The 12431-nt window shown below is 36.9% G+C and overlaps 1 protein-coding gene across 3 annotated transcripts in view; it reads right to left on the reverse strand.

The window, feature by feature from the left end:
• Positions 1–12431, reverse strand: part of phf14 (PHD finger protein 14) — a 159939-nt gene that overhangs the window by 68493 nt on the left and 79015 nt on the right. For all 3 annotated transcript variants that reach the window (XM_062029367.1, XM_062029368.1, XM_062029369.1), the window contains exons 12-13: positions 9120–9226; positions 3597–3728 (exon numbers count right to left, since the gene is read on the reverse strand). In XM_062029367.1, the coding sequence (XP_061885351.1) occupies positions 3597–3728; positions 9120–9226 (239 nt within the window). The remainder of the gene's footprint in view (positions 1–3596; positions 3729–9119; positions 9227–12431) is intronic.

The raw sequence follows: 12431 nt of genomic DNA on the forward strand, positions 1-12431 counted from the left end.
ATAAAGTGACACTGCCTATCATGCTAACAATTATTAACTATAAACCTGAAATGAATGTTTCTCATGCATCACATGACCACACAGGTCTGACCGGCAGTCTGCACGCCACCTTCTTAAAATTCTCTCACACTATTATGTTAGATCCACTATGGACTGGACTCTCACTATTATGTTGGATCCACTATGGACTGGACTCTCACACTATTATGTTAGATCCACTATGGACTGGACTCTCACACTATTATGTTAGATCCACTATGGACTGGACTCTCACACTATTATGTTAGATCCACTATGGACTGGACTCTCACACTATTATGTTAGATCCACTATGGACTGGACTCTCACACTATTATGTTAGATCCACTATGGACTGGACTCTCACACTATTATGTTAGATCCACTATGGACTGGACTCTCACTATTATGTTGGATCCACTATGGACTGGACTCTCACACTATTATGTTAGATCCACTATGGACTGGACTCTCACACTATTATGTTAGATCCACTATGGACTGGACTCTCACTATTATGTTGGATCCACTATGGACTGGACTCTCACACTATTATGTTAGATCCACTATGGACTGGACACTCACACTATTATGTTAGATCCACTATGGACTGGACTCTCACACTATTATGTTAGATCCACTATGGACTGGACTCTCACACTATTATGTTAGATCCACTATGGACTGGACTCTCACAATATTATGTTAGATCCACTATGGACTGGACTCTCACAATATTATGTTAGATCCACTGTGGACTGGACTCTCACTATTATGTTAGATCCACTATGGACTGGACTCTCACACTATTATGTTAGATCCACTATGGACTGGACTCTCACACTATTATGTTAGATCCACTATGGACTGGACTCTCACTATTATGTTGGATCCACTATGGACTGGACTCTCACACTATTATGTTAGATCCACTATGGACTGGACTCTCACACTATTATGTTAGATCCACTATGGACTGGACTCTCACACTATTATGTTAGATCCACTATGGACTGGACTCTCACACTATTATGTTAGATCCACTATGGACTGGACTCTCACAATATTATGTTAGATCCACTATGGACTGGACTCTCACAATATTATGTTAGATCCACTGTGGACTGGACTCTCACTATTATGTTAGATCCACTATGGACTGGACTCTCACACTATTATGTTAGATCCACTATGGACTGGACTCTCACAATATTATGTTAGATCCACTATGGACTGGACTCTCACACTATTATGTTAGATCCACTATGGACTGGACTCTCACACTATTATGTTAGATCCACTATGGACTGGACTCTCACAATATTATGTTAGATCCACTATGGACTGGACTCTCACAATATTATGTTAGATCCACTGTGGACTGGACTCTCACTATTATGTTAGATCCACTATGGACTGGACTCTCACACTATTATGTTAGATCCACTATGGACTGGACTCTCACACTATTATGTTAGATCCACTATGGACTGGACTCTCACACTATTATGTTAGATCCACTATGGACTGGACTCTCACAATATTATGTTAGATCCACTATGGACTGGACTCTCACAATATTATGTTAGATCCACTGTGGACTGGACTCTCACTATTATGTTAGATCCACTATGGACTGGACTCTCACAATATTATGTTAGATCCACTGTGGACTGGACTCTCACTATTATGTTAGATCCACTATGGACTGGACTCTCACACTATTATGTTAGATCCACTATGGACTGGACTCTCACACTATTATGTTAGATCCACTATGGACTGGACTCTCACTATTATGTTGGATCCACTATGGACTGGACTCTCACACTATTATGTTAGATCCACTATGGACTGGACTCTCACACTATTATGTTAGATCCACTATGGACTGGACTCTCACACTATTATGTTAGATCCACTATGGACTGGACTCTCACACTATTATGTTAGATCCACTATGGACTGGACTCTCACACTATTATGTTAGATCCACTATGGACTGGACTCACACTATTATGTTAGATCCACTATGGACTGGACTCTCACACTATTATGTTAGATCCACTATGGACTGGACTCTCACACTATTATGTTAGATCCACTATGGACTGGACTCACACTATTATGTTAGCTCCACTATGGACTGGACTCTCACACTATTATGTTAGATCCACTATGGACTGGACTCTCACACTATTATGTTAGCTCCACTATGGACTGGACTCTCACACTATTATGTTAGATCCACTATGGACTGGACTCTCACACTATTATGTTAGCTCCACTATGGACTGGACTCTCACACTATTATGTTAGATCCACTATGGACTGGACTCTCACACTATTATGTTAGATCCACTATGGACTGGACTCTCTCACTATTATGTTAGATACACTATGGACTGGACTCTCACACTATTATGTTAGCTCCACTATGGACTGGACTCTCACACTATTATGTTAGATCCACTATGGACTGGACTCTCACAATATTATGTTAGATCCACTATGGACTGGACTCTCACTATTATGTTAGATCCACTATGGACTGGACTCTCACACTATTATGTTAGATCCACTATGGACTGGACTCTCTCACTATTATGTTAGATCCACTATGGACTGGACTCTCACACTATTATGTTAGCTCCACTATGGACTGGACTCTCACACTATTATGTTAGATCCACTATGGACTGGACTCTCACACTATTATGTTAGATCCACTATGGACTGGACTCACACTATTATGTTAGATCCACTATGGACTGGACTCTCACACTATTATGTTAGATCCACTATGGACTGGACTCTCACACTATTATGTTAGATCCACTATGGACTGGACTCTCACACTATTATGTTAGATCCACTATGGACTGGACTCTCACACTATTATGTTAGATCCACTATGGACTGGACTCTCACACTATTATGTTAGATCCACTATGGACTGGACTCTCACTATTATGTTAGATCCACTATGGACTGGACTCTCTGCAGTCCCCTCCAAGGTTTCTCATTGTTATCCCATTGGGTTGAGTTTTTCCTTGCCCTGATGTGGGATCTGAGCCGAGGATGTCGTTGTGGCTTATGCAGCCCTTTGAGACACTCGTGATTTAGGGCTATATAAGTAAACATTGATTGATTGATTGATTGATTGATTGAACTTATACTCAATTGAAAAGACTGCAAATACAAGGAGAGAAGAGCAATGAGGACACCACCTTCATTATTTGCTACAAGTTCTTACCTTTTTTTTTTTTTATGAAAGAGCTAGCATAAACAACTTTATTCGGTGCTATGGTGGATTCATTTGCAGTTGTACTCAGTATGAAGCAGTAGTGACTAACGTGTGTATTCTTTGTTTGGACACTACATTCCACAAAATGATACAGTCGAGTTTGTGGTGTGGTGTGGTGTGGTAGTTTGGCCTTAGAATATCAGAGACAGAATAGGAAAACTTGGGCAATATTTGGGTCAATATCTTTGTGGACACCAAGACCTTGGGGAAGTTGGTCCTACTGTATTTACTCTTGTTAGGTGTGGGATGTAAAGATGGTCAGTTCTCTCACCAGTAGCTGTTCTTGGTCTTCTTAGGCATGCGTGTCAGTGGCGGTTCCAGGCATCCTAAGTGATAGTAGAGTTTGCAGGTGTCACACAGCACCAGCAGATGTTGGTCTTGGTTCTTTTTACAGATGCCACAGCTGCCAAAACACAGATTGTGCGTGAGGAACATCTGTTGACGTCAACTCACTGATTTGCATTCAAACGCATTCACCCCTCGTTGATCACGTTGCATTTGCATCAACTTCCAGTAGTGTACAGCTCCACTAATGGACGTTGGAGTGTTACTTTCAAAGGCAAAATTAAAGTGTTGCTAGAAACATAATTGTGTATGGGACTTTATTGTAGTATATGTATAGTACATGTTCCAAAAAGAAACAAGCATAAAACGCCACCAGAATTAGAGATATTATAATTCAAAGTGATGAAGCTTAGTGTTACGCTCATGACTTGGTGTAACTAAACATTACCCTATAACAGGGGTCACCAACGCGGTGCCCGCGGGCACCAGGTAGCCCGTAAGGACCAGATGAGTAGCCCGCTGGCCTGTTCTAAAAATAGCTCAAATAGCAGCACTTACCAGAGAGCTGCCTCTATTTTTTAAATGTTATTTATTTACTAGCAAGCTGGTCTCGCTTTGCCCGACATTTTTAATTCTAAGAGAGACAAAACTCAAATAGAATTTGAAAATCCAAGAAAATATTTTAAAGACTTGGTCTTCTTTTGTTTAAATAAATTCATTAATTTTTTTACTTTGCTTCTTATAACTTTCAGAAAGACAATTTTAGAGAAAAAATGCAAACATAAAAATGATTTTAGGATTTTTAAACACATATACCTTTTTACCTTTTAAATTCCTTCCTCTTCTTTCCTGACAATGTAAATCAATGTTCAAGTAAATTTATTTTTTTAATTGTAAAGAATAATAAATACATTTTAATTTAATTCTTAATTTTAGCTTCTGTTTTTTCGACGAAGAATATTTGGGAAATACTTAACTTATTATGATTAAAATTCAAAAAAATTATTCTGGCAAATCTAGAAAATCTGTAGAATCAAATTTAAATCTTATTTCAAAGTCTTTTGAATTTCTTTTAAAATTTTTGTTCTGGAAAATCTAGAAGAAATAATTAATTGTCTTTGTTAGAAATATAGCTTGGTCCAATTTGTTATATATTCTAACAAAGTGCAGATTGGATTTTAACCTATTTAAAACATGTCATCAAAATTCTAAAATTAATCTTAATCAGGAAAAATTACTAATGATGTTCCATAAATTATTTTATTAATTTTTTCAAAAAGATTCTAATTAGCTAGTTTTTCTCTTCTTTTTTTTGGTTGAATTTTGAATTTTAAAGAGTCGAAATTGAAGATAAACTATGTTTCAAAATTTTATTGTCATTTTTTTTCGTGTTTTCTCCTATTTTAAACCGTTCAATTAAGTGTAAATATCATTAATTATTAATAATAACAGAGTTAAAGGTAAATTGAGCAAATTGTATCAAACTGGTAGCCCTTCGCATTAATCACTACCCAAGAAGTAGCTCTTGGTTTCAAAAAGGTTGGTGACCCCTGCCCTATAAGATGAAGGCAATTGCATTTTATTGATATTTGAAATCTATTCAATGTTTATAAATGAATATTTAAATATACTAAATGTAAAAAAGGGAATAAATATTCAAAATAAGATCATTAAATGAAATCTAGTTTGGTTACGCCATCATGAGCGCAACACAAGGTTGTAAAAGTTCCAACTACAATTCTAAATAAGATGTCAAAAGCAAACTGAAATCAAATACACACAGCTTAAAGATTGATCAATACCTATTTATATTTAGTAATACATAAATATGATGATTTATCAAAATATAAAAGAAATATACCTGAACAGAACGCTCATGATGGTTACACCAAAAAGTTTTGCGGCATTTTTATGTTATTTCCAAGCATCTCCTATTTATTATCGTTGATTTTAAATGGTCAAACTAATGCATATGATATATGCATGCCCTAGTAAACAAACAAAAAAAGTCATATTTATTTTGATTGTCACATACATTTGTGCAGGTGGGTGCGAATGTACAGAAGCAAGGAAAACCTTCTCAAAACACGCCTGACAACCTGTAAAACCTTCTTTAGCTGTTTGGAAATGAAAGTCATTTACAATGGAGGTTGAATCATTTGGAATTTCAGATAATGATTATTATTTTCATCCGTTTACTGATATGTTGTCAACTATTTGTTTTGTAACTGCCTATTTTGGCAAAAAAATCGGACCTTTATTGCTTTTTGATGATGTTCTGGTTAGATGAATGCGACTTAAGCGCGGGAGAGTTCACTTTGAGGACGGATCGCATGTACAGTACAGGCCAAAAGCTTGGACACACCTTCTCCTCATTCAATGGGTTTTCTTTATTTTCATGACTATTTCTTTCTTTCTTTCTTTCTTTTAGTTTATTTGGAACATGAACACATTTACATCATAATACATCACACGATTTCATATCATTTCATTTACATCATGCCCGAAAAGGAGTAGGAAGAAGCAAAGCTTATTTAATCCTACCCCTTTCCCACTTCAGAGCGTTTACAATTATATAAAATCATTTACTGACCTTTTTATATAATAAAATAACATCTATGAATTTGTATATACAACAGTTTGTAATATGTAATTAATTAATTCAGTCATTATTAACATACTGAGATGAAGAATATTTTCAATAAGGTTGGAAGTTTTTCTCATAATTCTTCTTCTTTGTACTTTGTAAGCACTATTCATTTAAACAACCTCTTAAACTGGATCATGTCAGTACAATTTTTAACTTCTTTACTTAATCCATTCCATCATTTAATTCCACATACTGTTATGCTAAAAGTTTTAAGTGTTGTACGTGCATGTAAATGTTTTAAATGATTTTTTCCTCTAAGGTTATATTTCTCCTCTTTAGTTGAGAAGAAATGTTGTACATTCTTTGCTAGCAGGTTATGGATTGCTTTGTACATCATTTTAGCTGTTTGCAATTTTACCAAATCACCAAACTTTAATATTTTTGACTTAATAAATAAAGGGTTTGTATGTTCTCCATATCCAACATTATGTATTATTCTAACTGATCTTTTTTGTAACATGGTTAACGAATGTAGCGCACATTTGTAGTTATTTCCCCATATTTCTGCACAATAAGTCAGATATGGTAACACTAGTGAGCAGTAGAGAATATGAAGTGATTTTTGGCCCAGGACGTGTTTTGTTTTATTCATTATTGAAATGTTTTTTGCTACCTTATGTTGTATGTTTTGTATATGAGATTTCCAGTTCATTTTATCATCTATTAATATAAGTTGAAAAGGATTTGTTGTATTCTCTTTTTATTTACCATTTACACAACGTGACCACTTCACTGCTTTTGGGTTTTGTACTTTTGAGCGCTCAGCTTAAACTGTATATACATTTTGCACACTCTTGGCATTCTCTCCATGAGTTTCAAGAGGTAGTCACCTGAAACGGTTTTCACTTCACAGGTGTGCTTGAAGCTCATGGAGAGAATGCCAAGAGTGTGCAAAGCAGTAATCAGAGCAAAGGGTGGCTATTATGAAGAAACTAGAATATAAAAAACATGTTTTCAGTTATTTCACCTTTTTTTGTCAAGTACATAACTCCACATGTGTTCATTCATAGTTTTGATGTGGCAATCTACAATGTAAATAGTCATGAAAAAAGAAAACACATTGAATGAGAAGGTGTGTCCAAACCAGGGGTCACCAACCTTTTTGAAACCAAGAGCTACTTCTTGGGTACTGATTATGCAAAGGGATACCAGTTTGATACACTTTTAAATAAATTGCCAGAAATAGCCAATTTGCTCAATTTACCTTTAACTCTATGTTATTATTAATAATTAATGATATTTACACTTAATTAAACGGCTTAAAAGACGAGAAAACACGAAAAAAATGACAATTAAATTTTGAAACATAGTTTATCTTCAATTTTTGACTCTTTAAAATTCAAAATTCAACCGAAAAAAAGAAGAGAAAAACTAGCTAATTCGAATCTTTTTGAAAAAATTAAAAAAAGGAATTTATGGAACATCATTAGTAATTTTTCCTGGTTAAGATTAATTTTAGAATTTTGATGACATGTTTTAAATAGGTTAAAATCCAATCTGCACTTTGTTAGAATATATAACAAATTGGACCAAGCTATATTTCTAACAAAGACAAATCATTATTTCTTCTAGATTTTCCAGAACAACAATTTTAAAAGAAATTCAAAAGACTTTGAAATAAGATTAAAATTTGATTCTACAGATTTTCTAGATTTGCCTGAATAATTTTTTTGAATTTTAATCATAATAAGTTTGAAGAAATATTTCACAAATATTCTTTGTCGAAAAAACAGAAGCTAAAATGAAGAATTAAATTAAAATGTATTTATTATTCTTTACAATAAAAATAAAAAAATGTACTTGAACATTGTCAGAATTGTCAGGAAAGAAGAGGAAGGAATTTAAAAGGTAAAAAAGTATAAAAATCCTAAAAGCATTTTTAAGGTTGTATTTTTTCTCTAAAATTGTCTTTCTGAAAGTTATAAGAAGCAAAGTAAAAAAATTAATGAATTTATTTAAACAAGTGAAGACCAAGTCTTTAAAATATTTTCTTGGATTTTCAAATTCTATTTGAGTTTTGTCTCTCTTAGAATTACAAATGTCGGGCAAAGCGAGACCAGCTTGCTAGTAAATAAATACAATTAAAAAAATAGAGGCTGCTATTTGAGCTATTCTTAGAACAGGCCAGCGGGCTACTCATCTGGTCCTTACGGGCTACCTGGTGCCCGCGGGCATCGCGTTGGTGACCCCTATTTGAGTTTTGTCTCTCTTAGAATTAAAAATGTCGGGCAAAGCGAGACCAGCTTTCTAGTAAATAAATAAAATTTAAAAAATAGAGGCAGCTCACTGGTAAGTGCTGCTATTTGAGCTATTTTTAGAACAGGCCAGCGGGCTACTCATCTGGTCCTTACGGGCTACCTGGTGCCCGCGGGCACCGCGTTGGTGACCCCTGGTCCAAACCTTTGGCCTGTACTGTACATCTGATTCACATCCACATACGAAAGAGGCCTGGGTCGGATATGAAAAATTCAGTATTGCCCTGTCCACACTGAGATGAAAAAATCTGATACAGGTTGCCAACAGATTATGCTGAAAAATAATTCCTTTGGGGATTATTAAAGTGATTCTGATTCTGAAATGGGCAACAAAAACAGAATTGACCTGCAGTGTGAACGAGGCCAGAATGCCAAATATCGGCGCTTATAATTGGTCCATCTCTATTGAGTAAATGTGACGTATGCACTTTAAGAATGGTAAACTCATCCTCATTTGCATGATGCTTTCTTTACATCAGATTAGCATTGAGAGCAAATGTAGACAGAACCAAATGTTAAGACGCCCTGCTGTTCCTGCCTCTGGTATTTGATATTTCCAAAGTCAGACTTCATGGTGTGCCTTGTCCCAATCATTGTTTTCTACCTGTAGAGAATTGCCGGCAGGCTGGATGGCTTCCCTTGAGTTTCCCCCTCTTTCTTGCTGGACTTCCTCTCTTTGGGGGCTTTGAGAACAGCTGGAGTGTTAAGTTTCTAGGAAGAGAGGGAGCAAAACCACACTATTGAGTCTTCAACCCAAAAAAAAAACAAGGGCATAGTTTCTTCCCTTCTTCAGGGAAGGTTAGAGTTTAGTCGTCGTCGTATCTCAGGCGAATTGTTGACAATCTTACAGGTTAATTAGAAAACTTAGGTCTTCTAAAAGGATACAATCTGGCATGCGGTGCTGCCCGCAGTTACCCCGAAGGGAGGCCAGATAGGAGGTGGTGCTATCTCCGCTGGGAGGCCTGATAGAAGGACTTGGTGGCCAAAGCACATTTTGTGTGTGGCTGTAAAGCAGGCAGTGCTCCATTGAAGAGCTATGTTACAATTAGCATGGAAACAAAGTTGGCAAATGGCACGCTCGATGTTAAAGGCCTACTGAAATGATTTTTTTTTTTATCCAAACGGGAATAGCAGATCCATTCTATGTGTCATACTTGATCATTTCGCGATATTGCCATATTTTTGCTGAAAGGATTTAGTAGAGAAAATCGACGATAAAGTTCGCAACTTTTGCTCGCTGATAAAAAAAAAGCCTTGCCTGTAGCGGAAGTAGCGTGACGTCACAGGAGCTAGTATTCCTCACAATTCCCCGTTGTTTACAATGGAGCGAGAGAGATTCGGACCGAGAAAGCGACGATTACCCCATTAATTTGAGCCAGGATGAAAGATTCGTAGATGAGGAACGTTACAGTGAATGACTAGAGAGGCAGTGATGGATGTATCTTTTTTCGCTCTGACCATAACTTAGGTACAAGCTGGCTCATTGGATTCCACACTCTCTCCTTTTTCTATTGTGGATCACGGATTTGTATTTTAAACCACCTGGGATACTATATCCTCTTGAAAATGAGAGTCGAGAACGCGAAATGGACATTTAAAGTGACTTTTATCTCCAAGACAATACATCGGTGACACATTTAGCTACTTAGCTAACGTGCTAGCATCTGTCTCAAATGAAGATAGAAACAAAATAAATAAACCCCTGACTGGAAGGATAGACAGAAGATCAACAATACTATTAAACCATGGACATGTAACTACACGGTTAAAAATTCTCAGCCTGGTAAGGCTTAACAATGCTGTTGCTAACGAAAACTAAGGCTAATTTAGCCACTTAGCTACCGGAACTCACAGAACTATGTACTCTCTCCTTTTTCAATAGTGTATCACGGATTTGTATTTTAAACCACCTGGGATACTATATCCTCTTGAAAATGAGAGTCGAGCACGCGAAATGGACATTTAAAGTGACTTTTATCTCCACGACAATACATCGGTGACACACTTAGCTACTGAGCTAACGTGCTAGCATCGTTCTCAAATGAAGATAGAAACAAAACAAATAAACCCCTGACTGGAAGGATAGACAGAAGATCAACAATACTATTAAACCATGTACATGTAACTACACGGTTAAAAATTCTCAGCCTGGTAAGGCTTAACAATGCTGTTGCTAACGACGCTAAGGCTAATTTAGCAACTTAGCAACCGGACCTCACAGAACTATGTACTCTCTCCTTTTTCTATTGTGTATCACAGATTTGTATTTTAAACCACCTGGGATACTATATCCTCTTGAAAATGAGAGTCGAGCACGCGAAATGGACATTTAAAGTGACTTTTATCTCCACGACAATACATCGGTGACACACTTAGCTACTGAGCTAACGTGCTAGCATCTGTCTCAAATGAAGATAGAAACAAAATAAATAAACCCCTGACTGGAAGGTAAGACAGAAGAGCAAAAATACTATTAAACCATGGACATGTAACTACACGTTTAAAAATTCTCAGCCTGGTAAGGCTTAACAATGCTGTTGCTAACGACGCTAAGGCTAATTTAGCAACTTAGCAACCGGACCTCACAGAACTATGTACTCTCTCCTTTTTCTATTGTGTATCACGGATTTGTATTTTAAACCACCTGGGATACTATATCCTCTTGAAAATTAGAGTCGAGCACGCGAAATGGACATTTAAAGTGACTTTTATCTCCAAGACAATACATCGGTGACACACTTAGCTACTGAGCTAACGTGCTAGCATCGTTCTCAAATGAAGATAGAAACAAAATAAATAAACCCCTGACTGGAAGGTAAGACAGAAGAGCAAAAATACTATTAAACCATGTACGTGTAACTACACGGTTAAAAATTCTCAGCCTGGTAAGGCTTAACAATGCTGTTGCTAACGACGCTAAGGCTAATTTAGCAACTTAGCTACCGGAACTCACAGAACTATGTACTCTCTCCTTTTTCTATTGTGTATCACGGATTTGTATTTTAAACCACCTGGGATACTATATCCTCTTGAAAATGAGAGTCGAGCACGCGAAATGGACATTTAAAGTGACTTTTATCTCCACGACAATACATCGGTGACACACTTAGCTACTGAGCTAACGTGCTAGCATCTGTCTCAAATGAAGATAGAAACAAAATAAATAAACCCCTGACTGGAAGGTAAGACAGAAGAGCAAAAATACTATTAAACCATGGACATGTAACTACACGGTTAAAAATTCTCAGCCTGGTAAGGCTTAACAATGCTGTTGCTAATGACGCTAAGGCTAATTTAGCAACTTAGCAACCGGAACTCACAGAACTATGTACTCTCTCCTTTTTCTATTGTGTATCACGGATTTGTATTTTAAACCACCTGGGATACTATATCCTCTTGAAAATGAGAGTCGAGCACGCGAAATGGACATTTAAAGTGACTTTTATCTCCACGACAATACATCGGTGACACACTTAGCTACTGAGCTAACGTGCTAGCATCGTTCTCAAATGAAGATAGAAACAAAATAAATAAACCCCTGACTGAAAGGATAGACAGCAGATCAACAATACTATTAAACCATGTACATGTAACTACACGGTTAAAAATTCTCAGCCTGGTAAGGCTTAACAATGCTGTTGCTAACGACGCTAAGGCTAATTTAGCAACTTAGCAACCGGAACTCACAGAACTATGATAAAACATTAGCGCTCCACCTACGCCAGCCAGCCCTCATCTTCCCATCAACAGCCGTGCTCACCTGCGTTCCAGCGATCGACGGCGCGACGAAGGACTTCATCCGTGGGTTTGGCGGCAAGCATCGGCTAGGCGTAGTAAGTAGTCCTTGTTGTGTTGCTGTAAGTATTGTACTTAGCCGCTAATACACCGATCGATCCCACCTACAACGTTCTTCTTT

This window comes from Entelurus aequoreus, linkage group LG20 (genome assembly GCF_033978785.1).
Source record: "Entelurus aequoreus isolate RoL-2023_Sb linkage group LG20, RoL_Eaeq_v1.1, whole genome shotgun sequence".
In the NCBI taxonomy this organism is placed as follows: Eukaryota; Metazoa; Chordata; class Actinopteri; order Syngnathiformes; family Syngnathidae; genus Entelurus; species Entelurus aequoreus.